The 15,917-nt window shown below is 39.5% G+C and overlaps 1 protein-coding gene across 1 annotated transcript; it reads left to right on the top strand.

The window, feature by feature from the left end:
• The first annotated feature begins 12,495 nt into the window (after positions 1-12,495).
• On the top strand, positions 12,496-15,328 carry LOC117305998 (matrilin-4-like). The gene is given in 6 exon segments (XM_033790850.1): positions 12,496-12,553; positions 12,980-13,497; positions 13,499-13,535; positions 14,412-14,649; positions 14,651-14,681; positions 15,014-15,328. Coding segments are annotated over 6 exon segments (1,179 nt in total). The 3' UTR covers positions 15,311-15,328.
• The last annotated feature ends 589 nt before the right edge of the window (positions 15,329-15,917 follow it).

A 15,917-nucleotide genomic window follows, 5' to 3' on the forward strand; every position in this document is an offset into this window, starting at 1 on the left:
GTGCACAAAGAAAATCAAAAGTACAACGGGTCAATTTGACCCGAAATCATTGCTCAATCTAAGCAAGTTTAGCACCATTGGATTGACAATTTCAAGGGCTTTCCTCTCGTACAAAAATTAGTGCTATGGGGATTTTCAAAGCGACGCTAGAGGCCAGGGAGTAGACCCGACACCCCCCATAAATTTGGGATATTTAATGCATGATATACACGGCATGTGGTAATTATTGGAGAAAACAAATATATGCCGCTGAAAAAAAGCCCGGACTTATAAAAACTTTCAGCTATACTTTTGAATCATTCTGGAACTAAAAACGATAGAGAGACGCAGTTTGTACCTGCGTCATCCTGGCATGTCCCTAAATCAAATTTCAAAAATTTAGGGCGGCTTCCAGACTTCTTGATACCGAAAATTAAAAGTAGGCGGCTGTGCTCCGAAACGAACTCATTAAGCCTCCTAACGGGATTTTTGTGCACAAAGAAAATCAAAAGTACAACGGGTCAATTTGACCCGAAATCATTGCTCAATCTAAACAAATTTAGCACCATTGGATTGACAATTTCAAGGGCTTTCCTCTCGTACAAAAATTAGTGCTATGGGGATTTTCAAAGCGACGCTAGAGGCCAGGGAGTAGACCCGACACCCCCCATAAATTTGGGGTATTTAATGCATGATATACACGGCATGTGGTAATTATTGGAGAAAACAAATATATGCCGCTGAAAAAAAGCCCGGACTTATAAAAACTTTCAGCTATACTTTTGAATCATTCTGGAACTAAAAACGATAGAGAGACGCAGTTTGTACCTGCGTCATCCTGGCATGTCCCTAAATCAAATTTCAAAAATTTATGGCGGCTTCCAGACTTCTTTATACCGAAAATTAAAAGTAGGCGGCTGTGCTCCGAAACGAACTCAACAAGCCTCCCTATGGGATTTTTGAGCACAAAGAAAATCAAAAGTACAACGGGTCAATTTGACCCGAAATCATTGCTCAATCTAAACAAATTTAGCACCATTGGATTGAAAATTTCACGGGCTTTCCTCTCGTACAAAAATTAGTGCTATGGGGATTTTCAAAGCGACGCTAGAGGCCAGGCAGTAGACCCGACACCCCCCATAAATTTGGGATATTTAATGCATGATATACACGGCATGTGGTAATTATTGGAGAAAAAAAATATATGCCGCTGAAAAAAAGCCCGGACTTATAAAAACTTTCAGCTATACTTTTGAATAATTCTGGAACTAAAAACGATAGAGAGACGCAGTTTGTACCTGCGTCATCCTGGCATGTCCCTAAATCAAATTTCAAAAATTTAGGGCGGCTTCCAGACTTCTTGATACCGAAAATTAAAAGTAGGCGGCTGTGCTCCGAAACGAACTCATTAAGCCTCCCTATGGGATTTTTGTGCACAAAGAAAATCAAAAGAACAACGGGTCAATTTGACCCAAAATCATTGCTCAATCTAAACAAATTTAGCACCATTGGATTGACAATTTCAAGAGCTTTCCTCTCGTACAAAAATTAGTGCTATGGGGATTTTCAAAGCGACGCTAGAGGCCAGGGAGTAGACCCGACACCCCCCATAAATTGGGACATTTAATGCATGATATACACGGCATGTGGTAATTATTGGAGAAAACAAATATATGCCGCTGAAAAAAAGCCCGGTCTTATAAAAACTTTCAGCTATACTTTTGAATAATTCTGGAACTAAAAACGATAGAGAGACGCAGTTTGTACCTGCGTCATCCTGGCATGTCCCTAAATCAAATTTTAAAAATTTATGGCGGCTTCCAGACTTCTTTCATGCACAAAGAAAATCAAAAGAACAACGGGTCAATTTGACCCGAAATCATTGCTCAATCTAAACAAATTTAGCACCATTGGATTGACAATTTCAAGGGCTTTCCTCTCGTACAAAAATTAGTGCTATGGGGATTTTCAAAGCGACGCTAGAGGCCAGGGAGTAGACCCGACACCCCCCATAAATTTGGGATATTTAATGCATGATATACACGGCATGTGGTAATTATTGGAGAAAACAAATATATGCCGATGACAAAAAAACCCGGACTTATAAAAACTTTTAGCTATACTTTCGAATCATTCTGGAACTAAAAACGATAGAGAGACGCAGTTTGTACCTGCGTCATCCTGGCATGTCCCTAAATCAAATTTCAAAAATTTATGGCAGCTTCCAGACTTCTTCATACCGAAAATTAAAAGTAGGCGGCTGTGCTCCGAAACGAACTCAACAAGCCTTCTTACGGGATTTTTGTGCACGAAGAAAATCAAAAGTACAAAGGGTCAATTTGACCCGAAATCATTGCTCAATCTAAGCAAGTTTAGCACCATTGGATTGACAATTTCAAGGGCTTTCCACTTGTACAAAAATTAGTGCTATGGGGATTTTCAAAGCGACGCTAGAGGCCAGGGAGTAGACCCGACACCCCCCATAAATTTGGGACATTTAATGCATGATATACACGGCATGTGGTAATTATTGGAGAAAACAAATATATGCCGCTGAAAAAAAGCCCGGACTTATAAAAACTTTCAGCTATACTTTTGAATCATTCTGGAACTAAAAACGATAGAGAGACGCAGTTTGTACCTGCGTCATCCTGGCATGTCCCTAAATCAAATTTCAAAAATTTATGGCGGCTTCCAGACTTCTTCATACCGAAAATTAAAAGTAGGCGGCTGTGCTCCGAAACGAACTCAACAAGTCTCCCTACGGGATTTTTGTGCACAAAAAAAATCAAAAGTACAACGGGTAAATTTGACCCGAAATCATTGCTCAATCTAAACAAGTTTAGCATCATTGGATTGACAATTTCAAGGGCTTTCCTCTCGTACAAAAATTAGTGCTATGGGGATTTTCAAAGCGACGCTAGAGGCCAGGGAGTAGACCCGACACCCCCCATAAATTTGGGACATTTAATGCATGATATACACGGCATGTGGTAATTATTGGAGAAAACAAATATATGCGTTGAAAAAAAGCCCGGACTTATAAAAACTTTCAGCTATACTTTTGAATAATTCTGGAACTAAAAACGATAGAGAGACGCAGTTTGTACCTGCGTCATCCTGGTATGTCCCTAAATCAAATTTTAAAAATTTAGGGCGGCTTCCAGACTTCTTCATACCGAAAATTAAAAGTAGGCGGCTGTGCTCCGAAACGAACTCAACAAGCCTCCCTACGGGATTTTTGTGCACAAAGACAATCAAAAGTACAACGGGTAAATTTGACCCGAAATCATTGCTCAATCTAAACAAGTTTAGCACCATTGGATTGACAATTTCAAGGGCTTTCCTCTCGTACAAAAATTAGTGCTATGGGGATTTTCAAAGCGACGCTAGAGGCCACGGAGTAGACCCGACACCCCCATAAATTTGGGACATTTAATGCATGATATACACGGCATGTGGTAATTATTGGAGAAAACAAATATATGCGTTGAAAAAAAGCCCCGACTTATAAAAACTTTCAGCTATACTTTTGAATAATTCTGGAACTAAAAACGATAGAGAGACGCAGTTTGTACCTGCGTCATCCTGGCATGTCCCTAAATCAAATTCCAAAATTTTAGGGCGCCTTTCAGACTTCTTCATACCGAAAATTAAAAGTAGGCGGCTGTGCTCCGAAACGAACTCAACAAGTCTCCCTACTGGATTTTTGTGCACAAAAAAAATCAAAAGTACAACTGGTAAATTTGACCCGAAATCATTGCTCAATCTAAACAAGTTTAGCATCATTGGATTGACAATTTCAAGGGCTTTCCTCTCGTACAAAAATTAGTGCTATGGGTTTTTTTAAGCGACGCTAGAGGCCAGGGAGTAGACCCGACACCCCCATAAATTTGGGACATTTAATGCATGATATACACGGCATGTGGTAATTATTGGAGAAAACAAATATATGCGTTGAAAAAAAGCCCCGACTTATAAAAACTTTCAGCTATACTTTTGAATAATTCTGGAACTAAAAACGATAGAGAGACGCAGTTTGTACCTGCGTCATCCTGGTATGTCCCTAAATCAAATTTTAAAAATTTAGGGCGGCTTCCAGACTTCTTCATACCAAAAATTAAAAGTAGGCGGCTGTGCTCCGAAACGAACTCAACAAGCCTCCCTACGGGATTTTTGTGCACAAAGACAATCAAAAGTACAACGGGTAAATTTGACCCGAAATCATTGCTCAATCTAAACAAGTTTAGCACCATTGGATTGACAATTTCAAGGGCTTTCCTCTCGTACAAAAATTAGTGCTATGGGGATTTTCAAAGCGACGCTAGAGGCCACGGAGTAGACCCGACACCCCCATAAATTTGGGACATTTAATGCATGATATACACGGCATGTGGTAATTATTGGAGAAAACAAATATATGCGTTGAAAAAAAGCCCCGACTTATAAAAACTTTCAGCTATACTTTTGAATAATTCTGGAACTAAAAACGATAGAGAGACGCAGTTTGTACCTGCGTCATCCTGGCATGTCCCTAAATCAAATTCCAAAATTTTAGGGCGCCTTTCAGACTTCTTCATACCGAAAATTAAAAGTAGGCGGCTGTGCTCCGAAACGAACTCAACAAGTCTCCCTACTGGATTTTTGTGCACAAAAAAAATCAAAAGTACAACTGGTAAATTTGACCCGAAATCATTGCTCAATCTAAACAAGTTTAGCATCATTGGATTGACAATTTCAAGGGCTTTCCTCTCGTACAAAAATTAGTGCTATGGGTTTTTTTAAGCGACGCTAGAGGCCAGGGAGTAGACCCGACACCCCCATAAATTTGGGACATTTAATGCATGATATACACGGCATGTGGTAATTATTGGAGAAAACAAATATATGCGTTGAAAAAAAGCCCCGACTTATAAAAACTTTCAGCTATACTTTTGAATAATTCTGGAACTAAAAACGATAGAGAGACGCAGTTTGTACCTGCGTCATCCTGGCATGTCCCTAAATCAAATTCCAAAATTTTAGGGCGCCTTTCAGACTTCTTCATACCGAAAATTAAAAGTAGGCGGCTGTGCTCCGAAACGAACTCAACAAGTCTCCCTACTGGATTTTTGTGCACAAAAAAAATCAAAAGTACAACTGGTAAATTTGACCCGAAATCATTGCTCAATCTAAACAAGTTTAGCATCATTGGATTGACAATTTCAAGGGCTTTCCTCTCGTACAAAAATTAGTGCTATGGGTTTTTTTAAGCGACGCTAGAGGCCAGGGAGTAGACCCGACACCCCCATAAATTTGGGACATTTAATGCATGATATACACGGCATGTGGTAATTATTGGAGAAAACAAATATATGCGTTGAAAAAAAGCCCCGACTTATAAAAACTTTCAGCTATACTTTTGAATAATTCTGGAACTAAAAACGATAGAGAGACGCAGTTTGTACCTGCGTCATCCTGGCATGTCCCTAAATCAAATTCCAAAATTTTAGGGCGCCTTTCAGACTTCTTCATACCGAAAATTAAAAGTAGGCGGCTGTGCTCCGAAACGAACTCAACAAGTCTCCCTACTGGATTTTTGTGCACAAAAAAAATCAAAAGTACAACGGGTAAATTTGACCCGAAATCATTGCTCAATCTAAACAAGTTTAGCATCATTGGATTGACAGTTTCAAGGGCTTTCCTCTCGTACAAAAATTAGTGCTATGGGTTTTTTTAAGCGACGCTAGAGGCCAGGGAGTAGACCCGACACCCCCCATAAATTTGGGACATTTAATGCATGATATACACGGCATGTGGTAATTATTGGAGAAAACAAATATATGCGTTGAAAAATAGCCCGGACTTATAAAAACTTTCAGCTATACTTTTGAATAATTCTTGAACTAAAAACGATAGAGAGACGCAGTTTGTACCTGCGTCATCCTGGCATGTCCCTAAATCAAATTTAAAAAATTTAGCGCGGCTTCCAGACTTCTTCATACCGAAAATTAAAAGTAGGCGGCTGTGCTCCGAAACGAACTCAACAAGTCTCCCTACGGGATTTTTGTGCACAAAGACAATCAAAAGTACAACGGGTAAATTTGACCCGAAATCATTGCTCAATCTAAACAAGTTTTTATAAAAACTTTCAGCTATACTTTTGAATAATTCTGGAACTAAAAACAATAGAGAGACGCAGTTTGTACCTGCGTCATCCTGGTATGTCCCTAAATCAAATTTCAAAGTTTTAGAGCGGCTTCCAGACTTCTTCATACCGAAAATTAAAAGTATGCGGCTGTGCTCCGAAACGAACTCAAGTGCTATGGGGATTTTCAAAGCGACGCTAGAGGCCAGGGAGTAGACCCGACACCCCCCATAAATTTGGGATATTTAATGCATGATATACACGGCATGTGGTAATTATTGGAGAAAACAAATATAAGCCGCTGAAAAAAAGCCCGGACTTATAAAAACTTTCAGCTATACTTTTGAATAATTCTGGAACTAAAAACGATAGAGAGACGCAGTTTGTACCTGCGTCATCCTGGCATGTCCCTATAAATAAAATTTCAAAGTTTTAGAGCGGCTTCCAGACTTCTTCATACCGAAAATTAAAAGTAGGCGGCTGTGCTCCGAAACGAACTCAACAAGCCTCCCTATACGGGATTTTTGTGCACAAAAAAAATCAAAAGTACAACGGGTAAATTTGACCCGAAATCATTGCTCAATCTAAACAAGTTTAGCACCATTGGATTGACAATTTCAAGGTCTTTCCTCTCGTACAAAAATTAGTGCTATGGGGATTTTCAAAGCGACGCTAGAGGCCACGGAGTAGACCCGACACCCCCCATAAATTTGGGACATTTAATGCATGATATACACGGCATGTGGTAATTATTGGAGAAAACAAATATATGCGTTGAAAAAAAGCCCGGACTGATAAAAACTTTCAGCTATACTTTTGAATAATTCTGGAACTAAAAACGATAGAGATTTTCAAAGCGACGCTAGAGGCCAGGGAGTAGACCCGACACACCCCATAAATTTAGGACATTTAATGCATGAAACACACGGCATGTGGTGATTATGGGACAAAACAAATATGCCTTGACAAAAAAAGCCTGGACTTATAAAAACTTTCAGCTATGCTTTTGAATCATTCTGGAACTAAAAACGATAGAGAGACGCAGTTTGTACCTGCGTCATCCTGACATGTCCCTAAATTCAAATTTCAAAGTTTTAGAGCGGCTTCCAGACTTCTTCATACCGAAAATTAAAAGTAGGCGGCTGTGCTCCGAAACGAACTCAACAAGCCTCCCTATACGGGATTTTTGTGCACAAAGACAATCAAAAGTACAACGGGTAAATTTGACCCGAAATCATTGCTCAATCTAAACAAGTTTAGCACCATTGGATTGACAATTTCAAGGTCTTTCCTCTCGTACAAAAATTAGTGCTATGGGGATTTTCAAAGCGACGCTAGAGGCCACGGAGTAGGCCCGACACCCCCCATAAATTTGGGACATTTAATGCATGATATACACGGCATGTGGTAATTATTGGAGAAAACAAATATATGCGTTGAAAAAAAGCCCGGACTGATAAAAACTTTCAGCTATACTTTTGAATAATTCTGGAACTAAAAACGATAGAGAGACGCAGTTTGTACCTGCGTCATCCTGGCATGTCCCTAAATAAAATTTCAAAGTTTTAGAGCGGCTTCCAGACTTCTTCATACCGAAAATTAAAAGTAGGCGGCTGTGCTCCGAAACGAACTCAACAAGCCTCCCTATACGGGATTTTTGTGCACAAAGACAATCAAAAGTACAACGGGTAAATTTGACCCGAAATCATTGCTCAATCTAAACAAGTTTAGCACCATTGGATTGACAATTTCAAGGTCTTTCCTCTCGTACAAAAATTAGTGCTATGGGGATTTTCAAAGCGACGCTAGAGGCCACGGAGTAGACCCGACACCCCCCATAAATTTGGGACATTTAATGCATGATATACACGGCATGTGGTAATTATTGGAGAAAACAAATATATGCGTTGAAAAAAAGCCCGGACTGATAAAAACTTTCAGCTATACTTTTGAATAATTCTGGAACTAAAAACGATAGAGATTTTCAAAGCGACGCTAGAGGCCAGGGAGTAGACCCGACACACCCCATAAATTTAGGACATTTAATGCATGAAACACACGGCATGTGGTGATTATGGGACAAAACAAATATGCCTTGACAAAAAAAGCCTGGACTTATAAAAACTTTCAGCTATGCTTTTGAATCATTCTGGAACTAAAAACGATAGAGAGACGCAGTTTGTACCTGCGTCATCCTGACATGTCCCTAAATTCAAATTTCAAAGTTTTAGAGCGGCTTCCAGACTTCTTCATACCGAAAATTAAAAGTAGGCGGCTGTGCTCCGAAACGAACTCAACAAGCCTCCCTATACGGGATTTTTGTGCACAAAGACAATCAAAAGTACAACGGGTAAATTTGACCCGAAATCATTGCTCAATCTAAACAAGTTTAGCACTATTGGATTGACAATTTCAAGGTCTTTCCTCTCGTACAAAAATTAGTGCTATGAGGATTTTCAAAGCGACGCTAGAGGCCACGGAGTAGGCCCGACACCCCCCATAAATTTGGGACATTTAATGCATGATATACACGGCATGTGGTAATTATTGGAGAAAACAAATATATGCGTTGAAAAAAAGCCCGGACTGATAAAAACTTTCAGCTATACTTTTGAATAATTCTGGAACTAAAAACGATAGAGATTTTCAAAGCGACGCTAGAGGCCAGGGAGTAGACCCGACACACCCCATAAATTTAGGACATTTAATGCATGAAACACACGGCATGTGGTGATTATGGGACAAAACAAATATGCCTTGACAAAAAAAGCCTGGACTTATAAAAACTTTCAGCTATGCTTTTGAATCATTCTGGAACTAAAAACGATAGAGAGACGCAGTTTGTACCTGCGTCATCCTGACATGTCCCTAAATTCAAATTTCAAAGTTTTAGGGCGGCTTCCAGACTTCTTGATACCGAAAGTTACAAGTAGGCGGCTGTGCTCCGAAACGAACTCGTAGTTAATTCTACATTTAATTCTATATCTATGTCTCATTCAGGTTGTGTCACGTGCAAAACCTGAATAAGCACAGGTGCATGTCATGCCCATTTAAAGGCAGTGGACACTTTCTTTGGTAATTACTCATCGGATAGCCATTTTCAAGGTATTTCTTCTTGAACTAATTTTAATGATATGAAATTTATCTAAGCGGGGCCAGCAGCCAGGAAGTAGACCTATTATCACCCCAAAGTTGTATGCATGGGCTATACACAAAAAGCCGACGAATTGTTTTGTTGAATGGTTTTAAAATAAATCTGAGCCGAACTCTTCAATAACTCTGAAATTAAACATGCTAGAGACACGGAGTCATTGTACCTGACTCTACCTGGCATATCCCTGCATCCGAATTGTAAACGTTTTAGGGCGGCTTGGACAATAGTTCTTGATAGCGGAAAAAACAAGTAAGTGGGAATCAGAACTGTGCTCAACAGCCTCCCAAAAAGGATGTTTGTGCACAGAGCTGTTCAATAAAAGATTACAGATTTATTAAGGTCATTTCGACTCCAGACTAATGCCCAATCTCTACAAGTTCACCGCGTCATCGGTTGGCCATACGTACACCCGATTTTTTCCGGGACGAATTTTGTCGTTTTCCTTTGTACATATGCTAAGTTGAATGGTTGAAATGGAGTGATAACAATGCTGTACATTCTCTGTGATCAGACACAAGGGCTTGGCCACAAAACATCGGTATTTCTCATTCTTAAAAGGTACTGCGCCATCTATATAGGCAAAGGAATGTGAAACGTTTAACTCTAATCGGTACAATAGATTGCATAATGGCCAAAAGACTAAGCTCAGGACATACCGTATCTTCAAACCCAGTTTGAGTTTGAGTTATATTTACGTTGTGTTAATTATGATATCGCCATTCTTTGGCCTAATTCAAATGCTCTTCACACAAGCTACTTATTGAACCATAGGGAGGTTTATTGGGTTAGAGTCAAACCGAAGAATTGGCAAAATGTTTCCGTATGGCGCCACCACTTATTAATTCGAAATGAAATGATACAGTATGTAATTTACCTCAATGAGATCCCTTTTTGTAAAAATTAGTAAAAAAGTGGTGGCGCCATATGGAAAGTTATCCAAAGAATTTGCCCGCATTGCCACCTTGATGTTGAAACTGAAATTCTGTTTTTTGTTTTAAATTGCCCATTAAACAACGACCTTATGAATATTATGCTGGTTTACGTTTTTAATAAATACAAAGACTTTTAAATTCTTGGTAGGGACGATAGATGTGCGTTTTTTTATGGACACTCCTGATGAAGCTATAATTCATTGCGGTGCAAAGTATGTCTTTTTATTTATCGTTAAAAATAAATCAAACTGTGTGAACAAGGCTTTACCAATGTATGTTTTTTGTTATTAGTTAAAGGAATACGTTGCCTTGGATCAGTCGAGTTGGTCTTTGAAAAGCGTTTGTAACCGTTTTTTAATACATTTGATTAGAAATATATTTTAAAAGTAGAATATAATGATCCACACAAGTATCACTCGAAGTTGCGTGGTTTTCCTTTTACCTTATCGACAAACACGGCCAGCCATTTATGGGAGTCAAAATATTTTGCTTCCATAAATGGCCGACCGTGTTAGTTCGTCAAGTAAAAGTAAAACCACGCAATTTTGAGGCAAATGTGTGTGGATCATTGTATTCAACTTTTGAAACATCTTTCTAAACCATGCATTTTATAACAAACTGTTACACACGCTTTTCAAAGACGAACTCGGCCGATCCAAGGCAACGTGTTCCTTTCACACTCATTTCCTTACGACTTCTTCACTAATTGCTATTCATTATTACAATGTTACCCTCCCCGTTTCGGAATAAAACAAATACGATTAAAAACAATTAACTTAGAGTATATGGACAAGCGGGGGTACGGCTGACAACAGCTTACCACTTGCTGAGTTAGACACGTCCTGCCGTGTTCAGACGCTATCACTCGGCGCTCAAAATGGCAGCAAACTTCACTGTTTCAGCTCTCCTTCAGACGCATTTCCTGATCGTATATCCATGCATATTGTGCATCAGTCCATAGACAAGTTTTGGTGATCATTTCTACCTTCTTGTGGCGGATGCTAAGACCTTTGATGAAGCTGAACAGTATACTGTCAGAGTTTGTCACGCCTCGGCAGACCACTCCCAACTGGCGTATGAGCCAAGAGAAAAAATGGCGGTAAGAGGGTCTTGTGTAGAGATGCGTTATGGCCCCTTGTGGAACGACACGCCTTGCACCGGGTTGTTGAGATTCATGTGTTAATGACCTGAAAAATTTCAAGCATACTCTGCTTAATCAAGATGAGCACAACTCGTCAAAAGTCATCGGGGAAGTAAATGAAAATATAGACTTGAAAGAAATGTAACAATTGTACACGTTTGTAACCTGTGGGTGGGGGACAAAATTAAGAACTCGTTGTAAGTGCTGAAATTAAAGGCAAATTATTAATGAAGACAAGTAACTTATTCAAATTTAGTTTGTACTTAAAATAAAGCACTAATAGACTTAAGATATAAAATGGTGGCAATGCACACTTTGTAGTGGTTGTGCCAATGCGCAACCTTCTTTAGACCTGTAGTTGATTGCGCTTTACGCAAATGATGTCATGTGCATAAGGTCCATTACGGTACTCTGTTAATTATTTTGTATTATTTATGTTGTTAGTTTAAATTGTAAAATTACTTGTAAGGTTTGTAGTCTTTGCGTTTACTTGAGAATTAAATTTGTTGTAATTCTTTGTAATTTTATGATCTTTTTAAATGTTACTACTTTTAAGTATTAAAATATTAAACACATCTGGTAATATTTGTATTGTTTATTTTTGTACTGGAAATAAACCTTAATTTAACATACACCAACTGACATGTCTTTATTCTATCTTTCTTCTTTTGACTCTTGCTAAGGTCAAAGGTCATAGGGTTCATCTCTTTTTTTTTTATTCGACCTTTCCATTCTAAGGTTTAAATATTAGTTCCGAGCAAATTTTTTTAGGAGCCGCCGTAGCGCAGCGGGCTAGCTCACAGCCCCAGGAATCCTGGAGCTGTGAGCAGGGTGGGTTCAAATCCTTCCGGGGACCCTTTTACCATTAAAAAACAAACTTTTTTTTACAATTCTGATAAAAAATGTGCAGGGTTTGAACCTGGGACCTTCCACTCTGTAAGCACTCTCTCTCACTGCTGTGCTACTGAGCTAGCTGTTATAAAAATCTAACGGCTTTTGGAGTGATGAAGTTAAAAATGGCTGACTTGGGGAAAATATTTCAGAAATTATTTTCCCTGGCTCAACCCTTGGATTTCTAGCTGATCTGAGAGTTGACCAAGGGCATACCAAGGGCCTTGGAGCTTGGCTGGAGGAGTAAAATTTCTAAGTGATGAGGATTAGGATGAGGACTTGGGGTGATGGTAGGAGAGTGGGATGGGCTGGTTTGGATGGAGGCTTGGGTGGGTGATGGTAGGAGTAATGGGGTGGGCTGTTTGAGATGAGGTGGTTGAGGGTGAGTGTTGTGTTGGGATGAGACGGGCATGATAAAGCTTGCGAGGACTAGGGGGTGTACGTTGGGATGAGATGGTTTGTATCCGAGGGAGGGGGGTGGTATCCATTAAAGTGGTGACTCTATTCTTAGATATAATTTGACGGTAGGGGTTTTTCGTATTAAAGGTGTGGTATGATACTTTTTTGGTAATGTATTTAATGGGGTGGAACTATTTCTATTAAAGTGGTTATTCTTATAACCTATTATACACGTCAACTTATTACACACGTCATCACGCGATTTATTTTATTAGATACTTTTCTTGAAACTAATCGGGCATTTAAACAATCACAGTGTTACTATTTTAATTGTTGATTTTCTTTTATTTCACCAGGATGTACAAACAAGGGCATCGATTTGGTCTTTGTAGTTGACGGTTCTGGAAGTGTTGGATCAAGTGATTTCGAGACGTCCAAGCAATTTGTAAATGACGTTGTCGATTCATTTGAGATTGGTAGCGATCGCACACGCGTTGGAGTCATTCAGTATTCCTCCTCTGTTAACATCTAGTTTCACTTGAACCAATACAAGGATAAAAGTTCAATTCAGCAGGCGATTATGAATATAGCTTACTTGGGTGGAGGTACTAATACGGAGGGGGCTTTGAATGTCATGGTAGATGAAGGTTTCAAAGTTACAAACGGAGCCAGGGAGCTTGGTATCCCTCGGGTGGCAGTTGTTCTAACAGATGGTCAATCACAAGGAGCTGACCGTGTCCGTGTGCCAGCAGACAGAGCCCGCGAAGAAGACATTACCATCTTTGCCATCGGTGTGACGGCAAACATAAATCAGGCTGAGCTGAACGCTATTGCAAACAAACCGAACGACACCTATGTGTTTGAAGTTAGCAATTTTTGATGCTATCGCAACAATCGGTGCTACACTCCAAAGTATTTACCATGAATGTTTGGTTTACTATAGGCAGTTGACACTATCGGTAATTACTCAAAATAATTATTAGCATAAAACCTTTCTTGGTGACGAATAATGGGGAGAGGTTGATGGTATAAAACATTGTGAGAAACGGCTCCCTCTGAAACGCCATAGTCTTCGAGAAAGAAGTAATTTTCCACGAATTTGATTTCAAGACCTCAAGTTTAGAACTTGAGGTCTCGAAATCAACCATCTAAACGCACACAACTTCGTGTGACAAGGGTGTTTTTTTCTTTCATTATTATCTCGCAAGTTCGATGACCAGATAACAGGTTTGTTATTTTATGGATATGTTGAGATACACCAACTGTGCAGGCTAGTCTTTGACAACTACCAATAGTGTCCACTGCCTTTAAAGGAACATTACATATTTTTTTGCTAACAAGTAATCCACCATATTTAAATAAAAAAACTGAAGAAGTTTCCGATCGATCAGCCATCTGGTGGGTCACGAGAACATAGTGAAAAACGATCATGGTGCTGGGGCGCATACAGCTGCCACAGCCAGGAACACCGGGGCGAACCCCTTCTCTTTTCGATAAAAAGATGTGACCAACGGTTTTACGTCCCATCCAAAGGACGAAGCAATGAGTAAATGTCTTGCTTAATTAAGGACAAAAGTGTCACGGTTGGGATTCGAGCCCCCACGTTCTTGGCACACCGTTTTCCACGCTCCCTCTACGACACACAATTACTTCACTTGATGTTGAACCCACACCCCGATGACCTAACCACTAGAACTTTAATCGGACGCTCTAAACAACTCGACCATGCAACCCTTTATTATTATTTTTAAATAGTCTTCAATGCTTAAGATTTGTTTGGGTTTTCAGAATCTGCTGAGCTGCCTCCACTCGCCGAGCTCAACGGAACAATCGGAGAAAACCAAGCACAGAACTTCGTCCAAGACATACCTCCAGAAGGTATTACCATTATTCTCCGAACAGCTAATGGTACCGTAGTCATGTATGGATCCACAACCCTCGAATTGCCCAACTCGGCCCTCAACGATTTCATACTGACAGCCATCGAAGGACAAGGCCCCGTAGAGATCTTCATTGGAGACTTCATTTGGTAGTTTGCTCGGCCGTAGACGACGTCAGGTATGACTTTGTAACCTTTCAACTGAAAATGTTTTCAAAGACCAGTATACTCACTTGGTGTTTCCGAACCAAAAATTTAACAGATTTGTAAAAATTTGGACTCAATTGGTCATCGAATTTGCAAAAGAAAAATGTAAGAAAAACACCCTTGTTGCATTAATACTTTGTGTGCTTTCGGATGCATAATAAAAGGCTTCAGCTGAATTGTTTTATTATTAATTTTTGATTGAGAAATTATCTTTTCTCAAAAAATACTTCACTTCAGAGAGAACCGTAAACAAAAATGCTCGATACAAAATATGTTTTTTTTTTTTTTTTTTTTTTTTTTTCAGGTGCCTAATCAGAACGACACGAAAGCGAACAATGAAACAATCGACAAACTGTATATCAGCATCAAGGGAAAGCAAGCAACCAATGTCTTCTCATTGGTTACAGCCGAGGGTGACGTCACCAAACCAGAAGCCACCGAACCGGGAACCACCCAACCGGAAACTACCGAACCAGAAGGCACCCAACCCGACACCACCAAACCTGACAATGGCGTTGGCATAGTCACTCCGACAGTGCCATACATTGCTCTGATCATCCTGAATGCATTTATTACTGCTCGTTTGGCAATTGAACTTTAAATCTAAACTAATTCGACCTTTATCACGCTGCCACTATCTTGTTCATGTTCCCTGTATCCAACAACAGTAACTGTTGCTAATATTTAGGAACCAGACTAATTCTCCTTCCAGCCTCAGTTTGCTTCAGTGATTTGAATGGGAGAAAATCAAGATGGCCGCATTATGATAAAGGTCTATAAAGTATTGCGCACCTCAAAGTAGGAAGTCCTCATGCATTAAGTCAAAGAGAGGCTATAGTTTATGGACACACTCCGCGCAACAACTTTATTGCACATTTATAGACAATCAGTTGATAGGCTTTGTTGTTTGCTGTGTTTTTAGTTGATAGGTTTTGTTGTTTGCTGTGATTTTTTCTCTTTCATCATTTCGTCTGCAACACTGACGGCGTGATGACGTCACGTGATGAAGCCTACACAGTTTCTAGAGTGTGCTAAATAGATAGATTGAAAGATCGATAAAGGAGTTCCTCAAAATAGTCATCACAACATATAAACTGAAATACAGCTATGATACAACATTGTTTTTAAGATAAAAGATCATCATTTAAAGTCAACAATGAATAACAAAGTACTAGCGAAAATTGAAACATTAAGCAAAATGCAAACAC

This window comes from Asterias rubens, unplaced genomic scaffold (genome assembly GCF_902459465.1).
Source record: "Asterias rubens unplaced genomic scaffold, eAstRub1.3, whole genome shotgun sequence".
In the NCBI taxonomy this organism is placed as follows: domain Eukaryota; kingdom Metazoa; phylum Echinodermata; class Asteroidea; order Forcipulatida; family Asteriidae; genus Asterias; species Asterias rubens.